The sequence below is a fragment of the Enhydra lutris genome, unplaced genomic scaffold (assembly GCF_002288905.1).
Source record: "Enhydra lutris kenyoni isolate GAN:26980312 unplaced genomic scaffold, ASM228890v2 scaffoldscaffold33, whole genome shotgun sequence".
Classification (NCBI taxonomy): domain Eukaryota; kingdom Metazoa; phylum Chordata; class Mammalia; order Carnivora; family Mustelidae; genus Enhydra; species Enhydra lutris.
Window position 1 is genome coordinate 19581969 of NW_019154117.1, and position 22663 is coordinate 19604631.

Sequence of the window (22663 nt, forward strand, 5' to 3'; positions counted from 1 at the left end):
ACATTACAGGGTTTTTTTGTTTGTTTGTTTGTTTTTGTTTGTTTTTGTTTTTTGGCTTTTTTTTTTTAAAGGTTTCTTTTTTAAAATTATAAATCTCAGTATTTTAAAGAATAAATTATTGGGCTTTCCCCCTACCCTTCCAAGTCCCAGTTAGAGGCCTCCCTCTCTCATCTTAGGCTTATTGATATATTCTCAGTAGCACTTTATTTGGTGATGGCTGGGAGAAAAAGGTCAGTCGGGGCCCCCATGTGAGGGAGCAGCTTGAGCAGTAAACGGCCACAGGACTGTTGCTCTCTGCAGATTGACTGGGTCTGGAGTGGCTGTCACCACTTGTGGTGAGGTGGCAGAGGGGAGAAGCAGGAAGTGGGAGAGGAAATGAGCTGCAGGGTGGAGTGGGAGGAGAGGAACAGATGGGGAAGGGGAAGAAAAGGGGAAGAGATGGCAGACGTAATGGGAAAACCATCAGGGTTCTAAGGAGATGTGAAAACTTGCTGTTTTCTGAGTCAGAGAGCTTAATTGTTCAAATTGGAAATGGAAAAAAAAAATGCCACCTTTAGGTCAGTTTTTGAGGATTTGGGGCTTCTTCGTCGAGTGTTCATTTTTTTCTTTGAACGTTTGCTTCTTCTTTCCTGGGGTGTGCTTCTTCTCGTGTTACTAGCCCGGCTGAGTGAGCAGGGTCAGGGTGTTTCTGGTGCTTTCAGAGCACACTGGGAGGAGGCATTCTTTGCCTTAGGGAACTTCAAACAGCAGATGATTCACAGTTGTAAGCAGAAATAGGGAAGTAAAATCCTGAACTACAGGTAGAGTTCAGCTGTGGTGTTAGCCCATGGCCACTACCATGAAAGGAAACAAAGGAGCTGAATCATGACCTCCATTGTCATTTTAGCTTTTTAGCAAGAGTTTCTATAGGGACGTCAGATGTCACTGTTCTGGTTCACTGCTGTGTTTCTGGTTTTCTCAGGAAATGCTTTTGATTTTAATGCTGAGCCAGAAAGATACCCTTTCTGCCCTCAGGCATCTTTCCCTGTCTTGGCAGTTGGGAGTCCAGGTTATGAAGCAAGAGTTGAACAATCTTCATGGTAGAAACGCCTTAATAGCTGTATTTTCTGCATGTCCGTCTTACAGAACTGTTCTTTGAATACGTAATATAAAGTAGAGGATATTTACTAATATGGAAATATTTCAGTAATATACAGAAATTGGACACAGTAAGAACTTAAAAAGGCTTTTGTTGAATGATTGGATGCATGAGTGGAATGAATGATATGTGTGTTGGATGTGTGCTCATGTGGTCCTTTTGGCTTTCAGTTTCTTAAAGTTTTGAGCAGCCATTATTGAATGTTGGAAAGTAGAAGGTGGGAAATCCATTACCAGTTTCTGTCCGTATACTCACTTTGAGTATTCAAAAAATCCCAGTCATCTTACATGTTGTCTTTTTCTCTGTTGTCCAGGTACTGCCATTTTATATTACTCTGACAACTAGATTGCTTTAAATCTAAACATGAACTCTGTATTTGTAGGTTAACATACTGGTTAGGGTAGCTTTAAGGAAGAACTACTGTTACCAGTCACTGTATAGAGTGTGCGTCTCTGTTCCTTCTAATGTCTTTATAAATCTTGAGGACTTTTACTTTCTTCAAATAGAGAAGGAAATGAGTTATTTCACTTTGGGAAATATTTTAAAGAGTAAGAGAATGGTTGGAGATATCTAGAAAGACTTTCGGGGCACCTGGGTGGTTCAGTCCGCTAAGCTTCTGCCTTCAGGTCAGGATCTCATGGTCCTGATATCTGGGCTCCCTGCTCACTGCTCAGCGGGGAGTCTGCTTCTCCCTCTGCCTGTCCCCCTGCTCTTGTGCGTTCTTTCTCTCTCTTTTTCTCTTCTTTCTCTCAAATAAATAAAATCTTAAGAAAAGATGACTTTGGGATTGTTTCTTAAGCCCTTGTTTTAAAACTCTTAAAATTAAGAAAAAAAATCAAAGGTATCTACTTTAAAGTTCAGAGTTTATTAAAAGCTCAAAATGCAGTGATCCATTTGACATTTTTCTTTCCATTGTATTATAGGCACAAAATGTACATTTCTATTAGGAAATCAAGGGTGAAAACACCACATATGGATAACTAAAGCAGTTTTCTTTTCCACACTACACACCCCCTCTGACCCTACACAGCTGGGAGGTAGCAATGTTGGTCACCCTAGTTAATCGCAGTTACTGTGTATATTTGAGAGTTTGGGAGTGTAATACCAGGTAGCTCAAGGGGAATCTCATGTATAAGTGATGGCTTAGTGTTTTGTGTGTATTAAGCAATGTGCTAGTACAGCTTCATATTCACCTCAAATCAGTGGAGAAAGTTAGCTACATTTCTCAACTAGGATCAGTCAAAACAAGTTTCTTCCTAGCCACACAGAGGAGTGCTTGTCTTATAGCACGGTCTTTTTGGCTCTTCATTCACTAAACCTAGTTGAAAAAAGTCCAAAGGAGGCCTTTTTTAGACTAAATCTGAGAATGTAGATACTAGAGTGTTCAAGTGTATTTAGTTGAGAATAATATTTATACTTGGGGGGTGCTTGTGCACCCAGTGGTGTGTGTCCAGAAGTGAGTGAGTGCCTCCTTGCAGACACTTCTGTGCTACTTCCTTTTTAAAATATTACATAAATTATCGATACTCCGTTCTTGCTATTCTCTTTAGTACTGAATCCTGGATAGAGGGCGGGATTTTCCTATACTATCCACCCTAGTTTTCCAGAGGATAAATAAATGAAACTTGTAGGTTTTAGTTTTCTATTGCACGTAAAAGAAACACCTGAAGTCCTTAGACTTTACTGCTAGTGAAAGTTGTACATCTTTAATCTCTTTTAAATATACAGCCCTTCCTGACAGGAATTAAAGCCTTCTAGTGCTTACTGTAACAGCAATCAGGAGAAATTTTAAAAATAAGTACTTCCAGGAAATATTTTCAGAATTTTTATGTAGTTGGCAGAGAAAAGGGGGTACAAAGAAAGCAGGTGGGGGTTGGGTTGTGTTGTGGTGTTTGTTAGTATTAGTGGAAGATGCTGGGCCACAGTGCACCACTGATATCCAAGTAAAATTTAAGCTGCTTCTACCAGTTGTAGGGGTGCAGTTGGATACCCATTACTTCTCTGCGGTAGAGACCCAGATGTACCCTAGACATTTAGTCAGCGACTACCTGGGCTTTTGTTTGAAATATGGAGACCCCTAAATCCTGTTTTGCATGTAATTGAAGTTAGAGGACATGTTAGGAAAAGCTGTTCTTGACTGACTAGAAAGCAAATAATTGTATTCTGTTTCTGATCTTCATTTATAGCACCAGCAACAAGTGGTGCAGGCTGTGGAACGGGCCAAGCAGGTGACCATGGCCGAACTGAACGCCATCATTGGGGTACGTGGCCTTTCCATTTTAGCTCTGATCTTAGTGTGTGTCATCCGCTTGCTTGCTCTCTCTCTTTAAATTTTGTTCCATCAAAAGGGCAAAAGGCAATAGGGGACCACAAAGTGAAATTCAGCACTTCGCCTTCTGTCTCATGGTCTCATGTGAAATTGGATGGCTACCTCCAAAGCTTTGGATCACATTCTCACCAGTTCCAGTTGACAAGTTCCCAGAAATTCTCCCCTCAGGAAACCAGATAGTTATTTTTCATATTTCTTTCCTTTGCAATCAGCTCCTGTTGGTGGCCTAGGCGTGGCGGGGGGAGGGGGGGGATGGAGATTGCCCTGATGTAAAATGACCTGATTTCTTTGGTCTTTCCACAAATACAGAGTACCTTCATACCGTTTTTGGTGAAGTAAAATGTACATTTTTGTATCTCCCAGCTACTCTTCCTCCTCTGTGATGAGTGGTTCTTCAGGGATAGTGTCCATTTGTAGTAGGAGTATACTAGATGAGAGGTGTACCTTTTGGCAAAATTGGTGGCCCAGTTAGGATATTCTTCCTGGTGATGGTAGTATTAATGTTGCATGGAAATCCTGCTGGAACTCATAGGTTTGGGCAATCATTCCAACTCCCCTTAGATTTTTGTTCTCTCAGACGAAGGTAACAAGCAATAAAATACGGTGCTAAAACTTAAGGGATAATAAAGGTGAAAAATCTTAGCTGAAAAGAGCACAATATTACATCTCTATTTATGCAGCTGGTACATGCAGTTCCTTAGATTATTGTAATGAAGACAATACAACCTTTTCTCTCTGCCCCCTCCCAAATACTTTCTTTTGTGTATAGATTATACACAAAAGTCTTTTCTCTTTTTTTCCTTCCCTCAGTGTATCAAACACACTTTGAAATGCTAATTATTCCATTTACTTTCATTAAAATTCAAATTGCTGAGTGAAGATGCGGATAAGGGTCGCCTGATAATCAATCTGAAGTGAAGATATTGCTTCAATTATGCCTCTGTCTTTTAACAAGGAAATCACAACTCTGGGATGACTGGCGATGGTGGTGGTGGAGCCGTAGTCTGATTGTGGCTTGTTTTTTAATGGGCTATTTTGAGCTCTGTTTTGTGGCCCTCTGACCACAAGAAAATACTGGTAGTAAATTGGAAGACATCAGAAATAGGAAGGGGCAACCTTTATTTCCTCAGAAGTGTGCCCTTGGAAAGAAGGCGGAATCAGAACCAGCCGTGTAGACTCATCTGTCATACACTTCTACGCTCTAGGGATGAGGGAGAGATGAGAGATGAATACATTTCACAAGCAGTTTTTATTTCATAAAACTCCAGAAAATAGCAGCAGGTTATATTTTTTTTAAAGTTGAAAAGCTGTAATTTTGGAGTTAGCTCTATGTGTCTATTCCAGCTGTGTTTGCTTGAAGCACTTGTGTTCGCGTTAGGATGTATTTTGGTTACCAGACCTCCCAAGGTCACCAGGGATAGAACCAGCATTTCTCACCCACCACACCACTGTCTGCTGTTGAAGGAGAGAATGTGTGCAGGAGGGCTGATAGGGGAGTGTGCTGGGTCATTTCTGGTTTATTAGTGTTCACTGTTTGTGTGAACTGCGAAAACACAAGTATCCATCCTACCTTAGGACTGGTTGGCAGCCGGTTCTCCGGGAAACAGAGGCTGTTTTGTTTCTTTTCCCAGTCTTATTAGTTACTGTCTGCACAGTGGAGAGATTAATCTGAATCAAAACCCCATTGTTCTTTGTTGACTATTTCTTCAAAATAGGAGGGAAGATCTAAAACTCAGAACAGGATCCCTTCCCTTCACACATCAAGTATCTTTTCAATGCTGTTTCATATATCTATTTGATTCTACATACCTTGTTTTGGATGGGATGGCAGATTGCCTTTTCTCAGGGAAAGGGTGATGTATGAGACTGTTGTCAGGTTACTGACATATTGTGTATATATGGATTTAATTATTAAAATCTAGCAAGTTTAATTTTGTGACCTAAACAACTTAGTTGAAGAACTCACTCAGTAGAGTCACATACTATCAAAGCAGTGCTGTTGGGGATCTGGTGGGGGTTCCAGGTTATTGGGGTCTGAGCAGGAAATGGAGTCACTGTCACACACTCTTACTATTCTGAAAAACAGATTGCAGAGATAGAAAAACAAACCCATCAGTTTTAGGGAGTCACAAACCAAAACTCCAACTCACGTGATACATCCCTACTCCTGCTTTTCTCTGGGGTGTGTGGTCTTTGTCTCTTTCAGCCCCGGTGATGCCTTCTGTCCAGTAGTTTTCAGTTATCACGTGGTGGAATTTTCAGCGCATGCCCGCTCTTCTGTGTCCCCTTGAGCATGGCTGTGTTGTGAGGTGGTGCCATTTTGACTTGCTACCAAAAGTGATGAGGGACCAGTTTTAGATTTTTTTTTTTGTACTTGGTTTTGGGATTGGAGTCGGCCATGATTTTTTCCACTGAGGGAATGAAAATTTTCCTTCCAAGAGGCAAAGACCCATCTAAAGCCCCTGCAAACAGACCTTCATTTGTTTATCACTTACATATGTATCTGTTTTATATGTATGCACACCATGCAGACAAGCGCAAATGTTCCCAGATTTAATGAAATCTGATGAAGCACCTTTTTAACTCTGCAATATTATTCTACCTTCATTGGTAAATGAGCCAAACCAGTGATCCATGCAGTTTAAATGCAAAATGCTGAAGTGAGCCCGAAACCTGGAGAGGCGGCTTGTTCTCTTGACAATAAGCTAGTTGTGTTTAATGGAATGAAGCACAGTTATAATGATTTCTTTCACAGGTCATGTTCAGTTTAAAACTGTTGATAGATTGAAATAAGTTAAATATCATTTATCTTTTATTTATAAGGAGAAAACCTAGGAAAATTCCTGTGTTGTATTCTACAGTCAATATTTTGTGTGGTGTCTTGAGTTGGTCATATCTCACATTTCCTTGAAGCTTTCCCGGAGTTCCCCCAAATGGGCTGAGGGAATGTTATGTATCTAGTTTGATCTTGTCATGTGTCCTACTAGCCACTGTGTTTTTAAATTAGAATCTCTGCGAGATCACACTGTTGGAACAGCACACAAATTGTAGTTTTAAATCAGTAATATGATCTAATTAGAAATGATGTTTTCATTTCCTGTATTATTAAATTGAGTCATCTGACTATCTTAAAATGCTTTTTAAATCCATTACACTATATAATCAGCACATGCTGTGTGAATGTGGTTATGCTTAATAAAGGAGACTGGCTTGGAACCTCATAAGAATTTCACTAAAGAAGGCACCATTAGGGGGAAAAAAAGTTTTGTTAGTATGAACATTGGAAAAGAAAATGTACAGCTTTTAAAAATAGAAAGTGGGGTTCCTTTGGATTTCCCTCCATGCTCTTTTTTAACCTAACTCTTTGATGGGGGAAAATGGTAGAAATATGCATTAAAAAAAAAAAAAGAAAAGAAAAACCCTTAAAAAAAATTCCTTAAGAACAGGTATGCCATGGTGTTTGTAGGAGAATGCAGTTTAGCACAAGAAATGCTGAACCTCAATTTTTAGCAGTGACATTTTAATGATAGGAAGTCTGCAAAATTATTTGCCATCAATTGTGAAGGCAATAACAAGCCTTGGTGGTTTTTCACACTCTCTGTGTTAAGTGCTTTCAGAATGACAGCGTAAACTGTGTTAGAGAACTCCAAGGAAGTAAAACTGATTAAAATGTTCATGCTTGAATGGTGCTGATGGAATAGTTCATTTGGACTTTCTCTACCTCCTGCAGCTCAAGCTGAAATATTAAAATTCAGTGGATTTAAATCTCTCTCCTCTCAGCTCAGGAAAAAAACATTACATTTTAATAGGTTTTAAACCCATAATTCATTGGTTTGGAGCAGCACTATTAAATCTATTTAAATATTACTTGTATTACTAAGGAAATGATTTAAATGACTTTGCCTTTACTATCCTATGTGTTTGAGTTAGTTTAAAAAAAGGAAGACAATACCTTGGGGGGTTTTTTTCCTTCCTCTTAGTATTTTGTTTTATTGTCCTTGTCATATGATTGGGACTTAAATTATATACACACACAGAAACACACACACACACACACACACACACACACACACAATTCCAGAGTGGCATTTTGGCTGAGGGTCTTGTGGTATGAGAGTTTGAAAATGTACGTCCCTCTTTTTCCATGATAGATTTCAAAACTGCCATTTTAAGTTCCAGAGGCATGTAGATACACCATTGTGGTAGTGTTTCTTGTTGTCTTTGTAAACTAATCAGTCATTAGGCAAAATCTGGAAGATACAAATATGTAGGTATTTATAAAAATGTGTGTGTGTTCCTGCCTATCACAGCTTCCAGTAACACAAAATTTGACATACAATTAAAAATACTTCATTTTTCTCAACAAAAGCAGAAAGATACTAAGTATCCAAGAGCCACATTTTCATCCCACCTCTGTATTTGCTAATAAAGGGCTTGTCAGAGGTATTGTTAATTTTGCCATAGTTGTGCTTTTGTCCTCTTTTGGGCACAGGTATCCCCCCCATGCTGAGGGAGTGGTGTCCCTCCTGGGCTACCGCATTCCCTCAGTTCCCTTACTCCCCTTGTCTGCCTTTCTCTCTGGCCCTGGCCAGTACAACTGCAGTGTTTCCCCAGGCCCAGCAACACCTGTCCTCAGCCACACGGTGAAGCTCTTGCATTTCCAGGTGCTCTTGGTGGGGAATCCACCCTTCACTTACCCCTGAGCGGTATGAAAGGGTCAGATATATACACTGACCCCCATGGGGTAATCTGGACACACAGGCAAACATCCCGGGAAGTGACCCCCACCCCCACCCCGCTTCTGCCCCATTGGTGGGTGGGCAATTTTGAGATGCTTTTCTTCATTGCTCCACAAAGGGTCCCAACAGGACGGAGTTCCAGCTAGTGGCCCATGGTAGTCATTGACTCAGGGTTACATACCTTGTTCTCAGTTTCCATTCTTCCCTGATTCACTGTCCCTAGGTCTCACTCCTGTCCTGGGATCACTTTTTAAAAATTACATGCAGCCAAAGCCCTGTCTCTCTCCTTTTGGACAAACTAGGAAACTCAGGATTTTACTTCATCAGCCCTAAGCCCTTCGGGGGCTTTCTGATATGGGTAGGCAGCTGTACTCAGGTGCTGGGATCATGGTGTGTTTTCGGACATGAGTTCTGCACATAAAACATTATTTCTTTAACAGCTTAGCTTTCAGATTCTTTTTTAAATAAATAGTTTTCCATAAATTTGTAGACGAGCTTCCCTTTTTCTTCTCCCAGCTGATATATAATATGGAATAAACTTAAAAACAAGCTGTGAAATAGATTTGGGTTTCATCAGAGATCGTCCTGATGAGTTTGTCCTTACCAGACAGTGTGCCTGGAGTTGAAAGGCTTTATGAGACATGCTGGCCCCTGGCTGCACGCGGCTTGCAGGGATAGAGGCTGGGGGAGAGGGGCTGCTGTTCTGCAGTCTCAGGGCTCTGCTCACCTGCTCTCATAAGGACGATCAACTCGTGCGTGCATGGGAGCCAACGCTGTCTTTGTCATAAGTCTACACATTCCTCTATATGTTGGATGCCTGCCCCTCACTCTTTTTGTTTTGTTTTTAACAGATTCATTTATTGTGGATCAGGGGGCTACATTATTGATTGATGCAGTCATAATCTAATCTTTGTGCTACAATTTGATGAGGCGCTAAGAAGCAGTAATTTCCCTTCTCTCATAGCGAAGACTCTAATATATTTAAGTAATTTTTTTTTTTTTTTTGGCTCTGTCTCCACTTTAGGACTCCCTAAGAAACCTGGGTAAAGAACAGGATTTCTAATTTGTATTTATGGTATATACTCTGTCAGATTCTGTTACATAGCTTTCTTAGAAGAAATTTCTAGAAGCTAGTCCGTTTTCCTTCCTTTCTTCCTCCCTCAATCTCTCCCTCCCTCCCTCCCTTCCTTCCTTTCTTCCTCTCTCTTCTCTTTTCCCCTTTTTCTCTTCCTCCCTCCCTCTCTTCTTCCCTTCATGTTGCCAACCTGAAGTGCTACTCTTTTTCTTTCTGTTGAGGAAGGAACCCTTCTCTCTCTCCTTCCGGCTAATAACGTGTATTTCCATAGCTCAAGGTAGAACTCTGCACAAAGTGTGGCAAGAGTTTCAGAACGTGTCTTGGTGGGTGCATCTGACTTAGTAAAAGGCCTGTGGGCTTTGCGTTTCCACTACTAAGGAGATGTGGAGTTTCCCAGATCTGTGATCTGCCCTTCGTTCACACCAGAGCACAGCAGGCCGAGCCTGTCTAGGGGTCTAGGGGTCTGGGTGTAAGAGTTAACACAGAAAAACTGGTTTCACTCAGGGCAGCTTGCAAACTTGCACTTTGTTATCCCTTTGATTGGTTAGTGGTTTGTTTTGTTTTTCTTTTTTGCACCCCTTTTTCTGATTCTCTTATTGACCTCTTCCCCTTAGTGTCCCTACATTGCAAGCAGCAGCAGTGCCCGTGTAGCTAGACCCTCTGCTTTGTGCCCTTCGAAGCTGGGAGGAAGGGAATGGGCAGGCTCCCCAGAACAACAGCTCAGGGGTTTAAGGACTTAGGCTAAAAGGACTGTTGGTGTGTGTTCTCCTCAAAGCTCCCTAGGAAATTAGTTTGGGAATCTTTTTTTTTTTTTTTTTTTTTTAAAGATTTTATTTATTTATTTGAGAGGCAGAGATCACAAGTAAGCAGAGAGGCAGGCAGAGAGAGAGCGAAGCAGGCTCCCTGGCGAGCAGAGAGTCCGATGCGGGGCTCGATCCCAGCACCCTGGGATCATGACCCGATCCGAAGGCAGAGGCTTTAACCCACTGAGCCACCCAGGTGCCCCAAGTTTGGGAATCTTTGATATAAAAATGCATTTATGATCTTAGGTGTTTTCCTAAGGTCCTTTGTGAAAAGGTTAGAACCTTTTATCGAATGGTTAAAAATGATGATTATATCTACCCCTTCATTCATGCAGCAAATATTTGAATACCTTCACCAAATCATATCAAAGGGGCACATTTTATGTTCTCTTTGAATGATATTTTTTTTTAAACATTTTTATTTATGTATTTGACAGAGAGAGATCACAAGCAGGCAGAGAGGCAGGCAGAGAGAGAGGAAGGGAAGCAGGCTCCCTGCCAAGCAGAGAGCCCGATGCGGGGCTCGATCCCAGGACCCCGGGATCATGACCTGAGCCGAAGGCAGAGGCTTAACCCACTGAGCCACCCAGGCGGCCCTTGAATGATATTTTTAAACTTCTTCTAAAGTGTATTCTGAAATGATCTTCAAATTACATTTGAATCATCTTTAAGGTTTTGGTAGTTGTAAGCTTTCTGGTTTTGCATTTACTATACATAACCAACTTTTAATTTACACATTTTAATTTCAGTAAAACTTTAGTTTCCAAGGACAACAGAACAAAGAGAGACAGAAAACATAATAAAAATGAGGCATACATTTATGAATTTATATTTTTTATACTTGGTAGTAGGGGTTAGCAAGATATTCATTATCGATATTCTGTATACTTCAAAAAGATTTATCGAGGTATAATTTATATAAAGTGAAGTTGACCCTTCCCAGCATAGAGTACTATGAATTTTGACAGCTGAATACAGTCATGTAAACTACCACCACTATGGAGAGAGAGAATATTTCTCTCTTGTCCTCCTCCCCAAATTCCCTTGTTCTGTATCATCAGTTTTTATCCCTACCCCAGCCCCTGGCACCTGCCCATGATGTTTTTTCTCCCAAAGTGAGCCTTTTGAAATGTCCTATAAATGGAATTAAACACCAATGCAGCCTTTTGAGTTTTCATCTTCATTTAGAGTAATGCATTTGAGGTTTGTCTGTGCTTACCTGTATTCCTGGTTCCTTTGTATGGCTGAATGATATTCTGTTGTAGGGTAGACTAGTGTGTTTACTCCTTGAAGGACAGTTGGGTTAGTTGTAGCTTTTTGTGATTGTGAACAAAGTCCTAGTAAATATTAATATACAGATTTGTATAAGTTTTTGTAAGTGAATATAAATTTCCTTTCTCCTGGGTGATTACCTGGAAGTGGGATTGCCGAGTTACATGGTTAGTATATTTTGAAAGTAACTGACCTACTATTTTCCAGAGTAACCATATAGTTTTGTACTCTCACTAATACGCTCTGTGAGACAAACTTTACTCCACGTCTTCAGCAGCAAGAGGAGTTGTAGGCTTTTCGAGTCATTAGCCATTTTCGATAGGTGGATGGTAGTACCCATGCATTTATGCATTTCTGTAACAGTTTGTTTCTTTCTCAACAACTTGTTGAGTGTCTGTCTTCTTTGGGAAGTTTCTGCTCATATCTTTGCCTCCCTTTTTCCTTGAGTCAGTTATTTATTTTGAAGTTCTGAGAGTTAAAAAAAAAAATACTGGATGTAAGTCCTTTGTATGTTTTGCAAATATTTTCTCCCAGTTATCATTCTTTAATCTTTTTTTAATAGTATCTTTTGAAGAGCAGAAATTTTTAACACTGAGGAAGTCGGATATATGAATTTTTTCTTCATGAGCCTTAACTTTTGGTGGTGTCTCTCAGTAATCTTTGTCTCACCCAAGACCACAAAGATGTTCTCCTAGCTTTTCTTCTAGAAGAAGTATGTTGAGGCCTGTGATCCAGTTTGAGTTTACTTTGTTTGTGGTATGAGATGTAGATCTAGTTTCTTTCTTTCTCTCTTTCTTTCTTTAGGTGGACCTTTGATTCGATGGTTCCAGCACATTTGTTAAAGTAACTCTTTTCTCCTTTGAATTGCCTTTGCACCATTGTTGAAGATCTAATGGCTGTATGTATGTGGGTTCTCTACCAGACCCTCTTCTGCTCCATTAAACTGGGTATCTATTCTTTTGCCAATGACACACTGTCTTGATACCTGTAGCTTTCATTATCGATATTCCCCATTCCATTTTGTGCGTATTTTTTGCTGTTCTTGCTTTCTCTCTTTCCAGTACCTCTCAGAACTTGGGTCTTCATTGTCCGTGTCCTAAAGACTGGCTGATGGAAGAAGGGAAGGAAATACAAGCTCAATAAAAAACTTTCTAAAAATGGTCTCTATTCTGCCTCCAGACTGTTATGTCAAAGATGACTCCACTTCCTATCTCCCTCCTCTGGTCTCCAGCCTCTCCTCATAGGGCTTCTTGTTTTACACATTTGTCTCTCTCTTCTTTTTCCTACCTGATCTTCTGAAATACAACTTGGGTCCTATTGGTCCCCTGCTTAAAACTTGTCTCTGAGGGCTGCCAGTTTTACTTAGAATGAGACCTAAATATCTTACTGTGGCCTACAGATTTCTTCATGAGCTGAATCTTTGTCCACCTCTCTGATGTTATATACCACTCATTCTCTTCATTTGACTGTATTTCACCCACATTCCCACACTGGCCTCTGTCTTCTCTCCCTGGGTCACCCCAGGCTGCTTCTTGACTGAGAGTTTGTGCATCAGTGCTTTTGAAGGCCCACCCTCCATGTCCTGACGCTGTCTTCCTAGTGCTCCTTTAAGTCCCAGCTCATGTCTCTCTGAAGAAAGGACTTTCCTGATCAGCAGGCTTTAGTAGCTCGTTTACCCAGTTCCTTCTCTGCCATGTTAGCCTGTTCTGTTTTTCTCATAGCATTTACCATTTATTTGTTCATGAATGCATCACACCACCCTCACTAGCAAGTGAGATCTTGTTCACTTTTCCTGCTGTGGGGCCTAGAACAATGTGTAGCTCATCACATTCAATTAATACTTGTACAGTAAAGATTCAGTAACTATTTGTTCAATAAACATGCAGTAAGGGGTGCCTGGGTGGCTCAGTCATTAGGCGTCTGCCTTCGGCTCAGGTCATGATCCTGGGGTCCTGGGATCGAGCTTCACGTTAGGTTCCTTGCTCCGCAGGAAGCCTGCTTCTCCCTCTACCACTTCCCCAGCTTGTGTTCCCTCTCTCACTGTGTCTCTCTCTGTCAGATAAATAAAATCTTAAAAAAAAAAATTTAAGGGGCGCCTGGGTGGCTCAGTGGGTTAAAGCCTCTGCCTTCGGCTCAGGTCATGATCCCAGGGTCCTGGGATCGAGCCCCGCATCGGGCTCTCTGCTTGGCAGGGAGCGTGCTTCCTCTTCTCTCTCTGCCTGCCTCTCTGCCTACTTGTGATCTCTCTCTCTCTCTCTCTCTGTGTCAAATAAATAAAATCTTAAAAAAAATTTTTTTTTAAAATACAGTAATTATGTTTAATAAATATTTGTTAAATGAATAAATACTCTATTTTGAGCTATTTTTGCACCCCCTCCCACGAGTGTGCAAACAGTTTTGAGAGGAAGTTTGGACTGGTAGAAAATCCCCAATCCTGAGTGTCACAGTATGATCTTAGGAATTTCATTTAACAGTTTTCTCACCTGTAGGCTGCATGGCTGGAGCAGATAGCCACTAAAGTATTCTCACTTTTCTAACATTGTATGCGTTATATGGTTTCTAAGCCTCTTTATGTTGGTAACTGTAGGGTTTTTTATTTTAAAACTAGAGGGCCTTTAGTGTCACAGTTATTTCTCTTGATTTACATCCGTAGGCTTAGATGCTTTTCCCTGAACAAGTAAGTAAAAATAGCAAATGTTTATGATTTGTTTTGTGTCAGTACTGCTTTTAATCTTCACATCAACCCCATGGTGGAAGACAGTATTACTCTCCCAACTTTACAAAAATTGAAACCAAGGCTCTGAAGGGGTAAGTAGTTTTCTAAAGGCCACGCAGGGAGGAAGTGGCAGAACGGGGGTTCACACTTAGACCAACTTCAGAGCTCACACATTTAACCATTCTGTTACACTTGTCCCTTATTTGTTCCCTTGACTCTGTGTTCTTTCTTTTATACTAGGATCAATAGTCTCTTTATCCCAAGACCCACTGTAGGATTGTCCAGTGTTTAGTGCGCAGGGCTGAGTGAGGGAAATGGAAATTGGGTGTGCCTGATGCACATACTAATTGGTTAGCCTGAGTTGTCTGAAGCGATTAGTTGCATAGATCATCTGGCTACTTCTGACTCATACTGTGTTTCTCCCTGTCTGTTCTAACTTTCTCTCATATGTAAGAATCACAAGTTTTTATGAACACCACTTTTAAACCGAGGTCCTTGGTATTTTAAGTCTAGGCCCTTGGATCTTCTTGGAATTCATGCTTGGGTATTAGGCTATCTGTTAGCTCCCTAAAATGTTGAAAAAATTATGGGTGGGTGAAAGAAATACGTAAATTTTTGAGAGAAGAAATTTTAGACTTAGTTTCACAAAAGGTCCCATGACACAAAAAAGTTTGAGCCTGCGTTTTATGGCCATAGAACTGTGCTGGGTCTTGATGGGAAATAGTAAACATCCTGGTGGGATGTGTGCAGCTAGAAAGCAGTTGTCTGCAGCATTAAAAGGAGACATTGCTAGATAGTTGTTCAGAAATCTGGAGATCAGGAGTTTGTACTGAATTTGTTTCTAAATATTGCCCAGGGGATGGGGGGAGTTCCTTGAGCTGTTGATGGTTTAAAAATAAAAAAAAAGAACAAACAAAATAACCCAAAGCTATACTTGGTTCATATCATCATAGGTTCTATGGAACATAAGTCAGCCATTTAAACATTTAAGCTTAACTGTCAGTTCATGATAATGGCTGGTCAGGATGTTGTTTATATTAAGAGGAATTAACTGGAGCCAGGAGCTGCCTTCATATAGTTGTATTAAAAACAATACAGACGAGTCAGTATTCCTTCAGAAACTTTATTAGTTTCCTGTTTATACCAGCACGCTTTAAAGTTCTGGGGCACAATGGCAACTAAAAACTGGTCCCTGCCTCTTTGGTGTTCATGATCTCATGGGGAGAGGTGGATCCAAAGATGGATAAATGATGTTAATATTAAATCATGAATCAAGCACCAGGGTAGCAGTTACCCAGTGAAAGCAGATGTGTGAGGGTAAGCGAATTATAGGCAGCAGTGGCTGAAGAAGGGAACTTTGGTAGAGGAGGACCCTAGAGGGCCATTGGCCAGCCAAAGGCACATAAATAAGAATCTGTGGGGATTGCCAATATATTTGGGGGAGTCCTATTTGAAATTATTTCATGGTCTTATGATAAACTGTTTACTTTTTTCCTGCTTTCCATTTTTCCATCTGGAGAAAGTCTTGTCCATTCTGCTTGTGAATAGCAGCTGCTTGGTGGGGTGCCATAATAAGCACACTGCAGTGGTCGTGCGGACCCAGTAAGCGATAGTGAACTCTAAGCCCTACACATAAACCCTGCAAGGAAGACTCAGAGGGGTACATTCACACACCCTCTTTAAGGCAGCTCCACAGCCGTTCTGTCCCTTGTGATTTTCATACATTATTTTCCCTTGGTAGATTTATAAAAAGGGGGAGAGTTTATCCAGGCACCCAGATTATCTTCTCCACAGGGCCAGTGCCACCGTGGCTCTGAAGCGGACTGGCAGTCATGTATTTTCCCCCCTGGGTAGTTCTGAGTAGACTAGAAGCAATTTGTAGAACGATCTCTGCACGAATGAGTATCTGGGAGAAGGAACCGTTATAAGGGGAAGTTTAAGCTGCTGCCTACTTGGGTTAAAAGCTCAGAGATGGTTTGGGGTCTCTTTTAGCTAAGAGCTCCAGACTGGCCTGTGAGCAGAGATAGATGTCAAGGCAAGTTTTGTTGGTTGTTTCTTGCAAGCTGAGCCTGTCCCTCCTGCTGAGGAGGCTAACCCATCCAGGTGCTCTGTCCAGGCTTCCTTGCAGCTGGGCTGTGGACCAGTGACCCCGTCCAAGTCCCATGAGATGTAAGGAAACCCAGAAAAAGAAAATTGTCCTCTTTCTGCATATGAACCTGGTTGTGTGAGGATGAGTTAATGCTTGGAGCCATCTTGGTATGGAAATGGGACATGAGAGAGGCCATGAGAGCCAGAGAGATGTTGACACAAAACCTTGATATGGCCAGGTCATCCAACTAATCCTGGACTTGTTAAGTGAGAATTAAAAATCTCTGTTACTTAGGCCACTTTGATTTGGGTATTCTATAACTTATGGAGGAACTGTCTTCCAGTGGGTATTTTGTAATGCTGTGGTGACTCCATATATACATCAAAATTGGAAACAATCTAAACCCGAACCAAACAATTCACGTAAGTGGACTCTCAGATATCTATACAGTGGCATACACTGTGCGGCCGTTAGGAGTGATGCAGTCAAAGCATTACTCAGGGATATGGGAGAAAGTTCGATACACCCTAAAAAAGAAAAGAAGAACTTTAAACTGAAAGACAGCATCATGTTACTTGTGTTTTAAAATGCTTATGTATGATTGAAAAAATACAAGATGGACTTGATCATTACATTAGTTGTTTTTTTTTGGCTGGTAGGATTTTGCGTGACTTAATTTCTTTATATATTGCTTGCTCCTTACACACATGATTTCTGATCTAAAGAAGTTATAACTTCTGTGAACTAAAAGTGCTCTATAAAAATAAGGTATTTAGAAAAATTACAAAGCAACATTTGTATTTATAGGTCCATTCCTCCTCACGTCTGCCCCGTCTGAGTAAATAGTGCAGTCATCTACCCAGTGACTGGGAGGCCTGGTGTTAACAAAGTATCCCGAATTCCTTCCGTTATTCTCATGCCCTTCTCCTTCCGTAGCCATGTCTTTTCACGCTGCCTCAACTTACCTTCAGTCCTTCTACTCTTTATGACTTGTACTGCCACAGCCCTAATCCAAGTCATCGTGCATTTTTGGTTTGAGCCCATATTACCTCCCAGCTGCTCTCGGTCTCTCTCCTTTCATCTGGGTCACTCTGCCAGTCTCACATAAGCATTCTGTATTTTAAACATTTTAAAATTATTTAATACTCTAGCTTGCAGTACTGACTAGTCTTTATTTAAACCAGTGGAATAAATACTCAAAAATAGATCCATTCATATACATCAGAGGGGCATGTGTTCAATGGGGGGGAAAGATGGCCACTAATAAGTACTACTGAGGGGATAGTTGGTTATTCTTGCGGAAGAAAGGAAATTGGGTCCACCTATCTCCTCGTTTGCAGAAGTCAATCCAAAAAGCACACGAAAGACAGAACCTTAAAACTTTCAGGAAAAAAAAAGAATCTTGGAATAGAGAAATATTTTTTAATGGGTCACAGAAAGCTGAAACCATAAGAAAAAAGACTGATGATGTTACCTAGTTAAAATTACAAACACCTGTTCACCTAAAGGTGAAGTAAAGAAAGTGGAAACACAGGCCCCAGAAACGGAGAAAATACTGGCAACACATACAGCCAGCAAATGATTGCAATCCAGCTTCTGTCCATTAAGGACAAACTAAAAGTTTAATTTGAAAGAAAAAATAAAACTAGAAAAACTCACCGCGGCCTAAAGCTCTCCTTAGTCTTACGTGAAAGTATAAATTCCTTTCTGTCCCTAATCTGATCCATATTTCTCTTCTCCCATACTTTCCCTTGCTCCCTGGGCTCCCACCAGACGTTCTTTTGCTCCGTTGGTCATCTCAGGGCCTTTCTGGTTCTGGGCCTTTGTGTACCTGTTTCTCTCTTGCCTGATTCCTTTCTCCCAGCACTCTGCAAGGTGCTCTTCTTCTTAACTTTCATGTCTTAGTTTAGAAATCATTTCCCTAGAGGGGCAGTCTCTTTTGATTCTTACGAAGGATTGCTTACCTCTTGGGGTCAGACCTCCCTAGTTAAGAAAGGCCCCCATGGGGCAGTGATGCCGTCACTGGACTGGATGGTGGGGGCTTGTGCTTCATTCTTGATACTGATAAAATCTGCTGACTCCTGTGTGTGGGTGTTGGACTATAAGATTCTAAAGCCTGTTCCTGCGGGGTGGGAGGATTCCCACTCCACCAGGCAATTCTCTAACACCAGTTGGGTGTCCCGTAATTCAGCGAAATTCTGATACTATCTATCTGAAGATAGTATCCTGCCTTAGCCCTGCAAGACAACTTCCCACCACCACCACCACCAGCATCCCCTCCTCTTCAGAAGCCAGTTTCAAGTCCAGTTAGCAACCAGCCCCCCAAAGTCACCTTATTAACATAACATAAAACACCTTTGCTGCTCTCCTTGCTGGGGAAATCTCAAGGGTTCTTTGTGCCAGAAATAGTGGACAAAGACTAAATGTATAATTCTTAATATAAATCACAACATCACAATCTGGTTAATTTTTTTTCAAATTGTGAGTCAGACTCATGAGTGTGCAATGAAATCAATTTAGTGAGCCATGGTCACAATTTTTTTATTAAGAAGTAGAAGAGAATAGAAAATATTACAGGAAGCTACACATACTATTTGGTATTACTAATATTTTGTTTTGTTTACATGTGTATTCTCTGCAGATACGTGCATGTCCACACATGTACAGCACACACATGAGTTTTGGTCAAAATGTTGGAAAGCAGCTCATCTAGGCGTCATCTGAAATTCATTCTACTTTTGAAGGTTAATTGCAGGATTACTGAAGAACCTAAAGTAGATAGGCTTTTTAAACACAGCTTGACTTTTTTAAAGCACTCTGAAATAACTAAAGAACACTTTCCTGAGCAAGATCCTCTCACTTGGTGACTTTAACAACTAAAACCCAAAATAGAAGCATTGGTTTCAGCAAGATACATGTTTAAAAGCTCTTAAAAATTGTTTTTAAAGCTTAAACAAGTTTCCAGGAAATTTTATTTCTGTTGTTAATTTGCTTAGAACTACCTTTTGTAGTAAACTTTGGACCACTTCAGAAAAGAAATTCTAGCAGGATCTCCGATGGGAAAGTTAACATAATAATTCAGATTTGGGGGATTTTTTTTTCCCCCCTCCTTTTCTTGCCATTATCAGTTTGTGAGTTAAACTGCAAATTAAGACAATAGAATTCTTGGCAGAGGAGTCACGGAATTGCTTACTTTGCTTGTTTAGTGTTTTCCTCGTAAAGACCAGCGCAGGGACCTTGAGGAGCACAGAGATCTGTGGTGTTAGTATGAGAAACATCCTTGCAGTGATAATCTTTGGGTTGTTCTAAATGTAGGTCCTGCCCCTGCAGTAAAACTCGTTCATGTTTTAAGTCATTAGAGTGAGTTACAGGTAAATTTCGGTTGAAAAATTCCTTGTTTTGTTCTTTTTATTCTTGCTTCTTTCCATATATTCACTTACTGGCTTTTGCTAGATATATTTGTTAAAAGCAAGAACTCTTGGGGCATGTGGGTGGCTCAGTCGGTTTTAGGCTTCTGTCTTTGGCTCTGGTGGGCTCAGGCTCTCTGCTCAGTGGGGAGTCTAGTCCCTTTCTCCCTCTGTGCCTCTTCCCACTTGTGTGTTCATTCTCTCTCCCTCTCAAATAAAAAAGGAAAAAAAAAGAAAAAGCAAGACCTCCCAATCTTTTGTCCAGAAGGGCACATCTATTTTTCCCATCCCAACAACTACCGAGAAGTAGAAAGAGTAGTAAAATCAAGACTGTGTACTCATTACCTAGACTAAACCAGTTAACATTTTGTCTTTTGTGTATGTACTGAACTGTTTGAATGGAAGAGGCCATCGTGATGAAGGTTCACCTTGTGATACATCGCCATGCATCTTCTATAAACAAGGGTGTTTTCCTCCATAAGGGTGATACAGTTAACACATCCATATACACAGTGTATTTTTTGTGTTCCCAGTTCTCCAGTCCTCAAAATGTCTGTGGTAGCACCTTCTCTTCCCAGCAGTCCAACCCCCACCCCACCCCCAATCTATGACTCATACTCACAAATGTCTTTGTTCCTCGGTCTCTGCAGTCTTCTCTAAGGTAGAATAGTTCCCAAACCATTTACTTTATGACTTGGACATTTTAGAAGACTCGAGACCAGTCTTGTGGCATGTCTCAGAACCTTGATTTGTCTGATTGTTTCCTCATGTTTAGATTCAGGTTAAGTATTTTTGGTAAAAATACTACCTGGGTGCTGGTGTATTTATAGTTGTATCACCTTATTGGTGAAGCTTGGTAATCTGTAGGTTGATGTTTGACAGTGAATCATTTGACTCCCAACAACTTCTTACCCATTGGTTTTAGCTTCGGTTGATGCTATTAATACAGTTGGGGTGGTGAAGTGGTAGATTTTAAATTCTTTTCCCTTTTAAATTAATTTTCTGTAAAGAAGAACTCTCTCTGCCCCCTCATCCTCCTGTGTGTGTGTGTGTGTGTGTGTATGTGTACAGACTTCTGGATACCTTTTTCCGGTGATAGCAGTCACCATTTATTGTTTATTATTTGCCAAGCTTTATGCTAAGGGTTTTACATGAACAATCTCACAGAATTCTCCCAACACCCTCGGGATAGATTTTAAAACTGTTCCCGCTTTGTACATGAAGACACTGAGGCCCAGAAATGTTAAGTGAGTGGCTCTTTCTTACATAGATGGTGATGATCCCAGCTTGGTGGCTCTGATGGCCTCTTCCTTGTCCTGCATCACTGACTGCCTTTCAGGATCTCTTTTCTCAGATTCAGCCCAGCCCCCACAGACCATGTCCTTACCAAAGGGCATCTCCACAGTTCAAAGAGTGTAGATACCAGCCCAGTCCTGGGCCCTTCCATGGGCTTGTTACTCCATTTCAGAGTCTGTTGCCTCCTCTTTCCTAGCTTTTCTCAGTCAAGGTCACTGGGTCCCCCATTACTTCTCTCAGCATGGTGTCTCCTGGTTAGCTCAAGGCACACATGCTCTGTACCACGTTGGGCAGCTGGTGTAAGAGTGTTGTGAACTTGTGAACCGTTCCCTAGTCCTTGGCCCCAGAATGCCCCACAGCCTCACCTATTTTCTTAGGGTACCGTGGACCCCACTCCTGGAAACTGTTTCTTAAAGTGTGTTAAATGTGTTAGAATCTGTTAGAGTTATTATTCCTCATGATGCTTTTAAATTGTCTCAAGTTTTGCCAGTCAGGACCCCTTCTGGTTGGCCCTGTGTCCTAGTTGTCACTCCCCATTAGATAGATTTAGATAGCTTCCTTACTTCCTGGCACAAGAGCTCTGAGGCTCACCATGCACTTTTTTTTTTTTTTTAAAGAAACCAAGATATGACACTAAGTATGCTCATTGCCACTGGGGTGTCATTGTTCTGAGAAAGATGCTGCCTTTTTTTTTTTTTTTTTCCCTCTTTTTAGGATTTTTTCTGTGGTTGATAGCATAGTAGAGATGAGAGTAGTGGGTAAGAAAATCTCTGCCTGGTTTCCAGCTGTTGTCCAGAATTGCTAGGGATATGTGTTTCCTGAAGCTCTGCATTTATTGTGCTCCTACTTGGTCATTGGCCTCTCAGGCCCTGGCAGTCAAGCAGTTGGGGACATTCAATTAAAAATAATTCCTCCTTGGGACACCTGAGTGGCTCAGTTGGTTAAGTGTCTGCCTTCGGCTCAGGTTGTGCTCTCAGGGTCCTAGGATTGAGCCCTGTGTAGGGCCTCCTGCTCAGCGGGGAGTCTGCTGCTCCCCCTCCCTCTGCCCCCAACTCATGCTCTCTCCCTCAAGTAAAATCTTAAAAAAACAATTCCTCTTTTTGTAGAAAGAAAACATTTCAAAAAACATTTCCTGTGAACTTGATTCGCTCATGGGTCCTTTTCTACCCTTCATTCCAAACTTAAAACTGCAGGGAAATAATTCTTTGTTATAGAAACTCCAGTAAAAAGCTATTAACAGAATTGAGGCTATGTCTACCACTCATTGCTGTATATTTTCAGAAGTAATTACTGGCTATTTTTCAAAATTAAATTAATTATCTTAATGGAATGCTTACTTGTCTAAGTTTAAAGTTCACTCCATTTTAATGTTTATTCTCTTGAATGGCCCATCAAGGGAACTCGGAAAAGAAAGGGATTTTTATTTTGTATTGTGGTTTGAGATAAGAGAGTGTTTTGGGTTTTTTTTTTACCTTTTTACCGCCCCCCCCCCTTTTAATTAAGTAACTGAAAGATAGTAACAGCCTTGGGGAGCTTAGTGAGAATTTTTCCAAGATACGTTACCTTTCTTGGTAGGTTTTTCTCAGTTATGGTTACATAGAGTGTATTTTATTTTAATGATTACTTGGTACTACACTCTATGTCGTTCTTTTTGATTTTTGGCTTTGTTTTTTCTTATAAAGTCATTTTTTAACTTGTTTAGAATTATATGGTGATTTGTCTTAAATTATTTTAGTAACAAGTTAGTGTTGAACTATGTACTCTTAATATACATTGCCTTTCCTTCCATCTTTAAAGAG

General features: G+C 40.8%; 1 protein-coding gene across 18 annotated transcripts in view; it reads left to right on the forward strand.

The window, feature by feature from the left end:
• LOC111153482 (transducin like enhancer of split 4) overlaps nucleotides 1-22663 on the forward strand; it is a 144329-nt gene that overhangs the window by 47069 nt on the left and 74597 nt on the right. For 12 of the 18 annotated variants that reach the window (XM_022512511.1, XM_022512513.1, XM_022512512.1 and 9 more), the window contains one exon: nucleotides 3325-3399. The exons of the other annotated variants lie outside the window; for them this stretch is intronic. In XM_022512511.1, the coding sequence (XP_022368219.1) occupies nucleotides 3325-3399 (75 nt within the window). The remainder of the gene's footprint in view (nucleotides 1-3324; nucleotides 3400-22663) is intronic. 18 annotated transcript variants of the gene reach the window in all.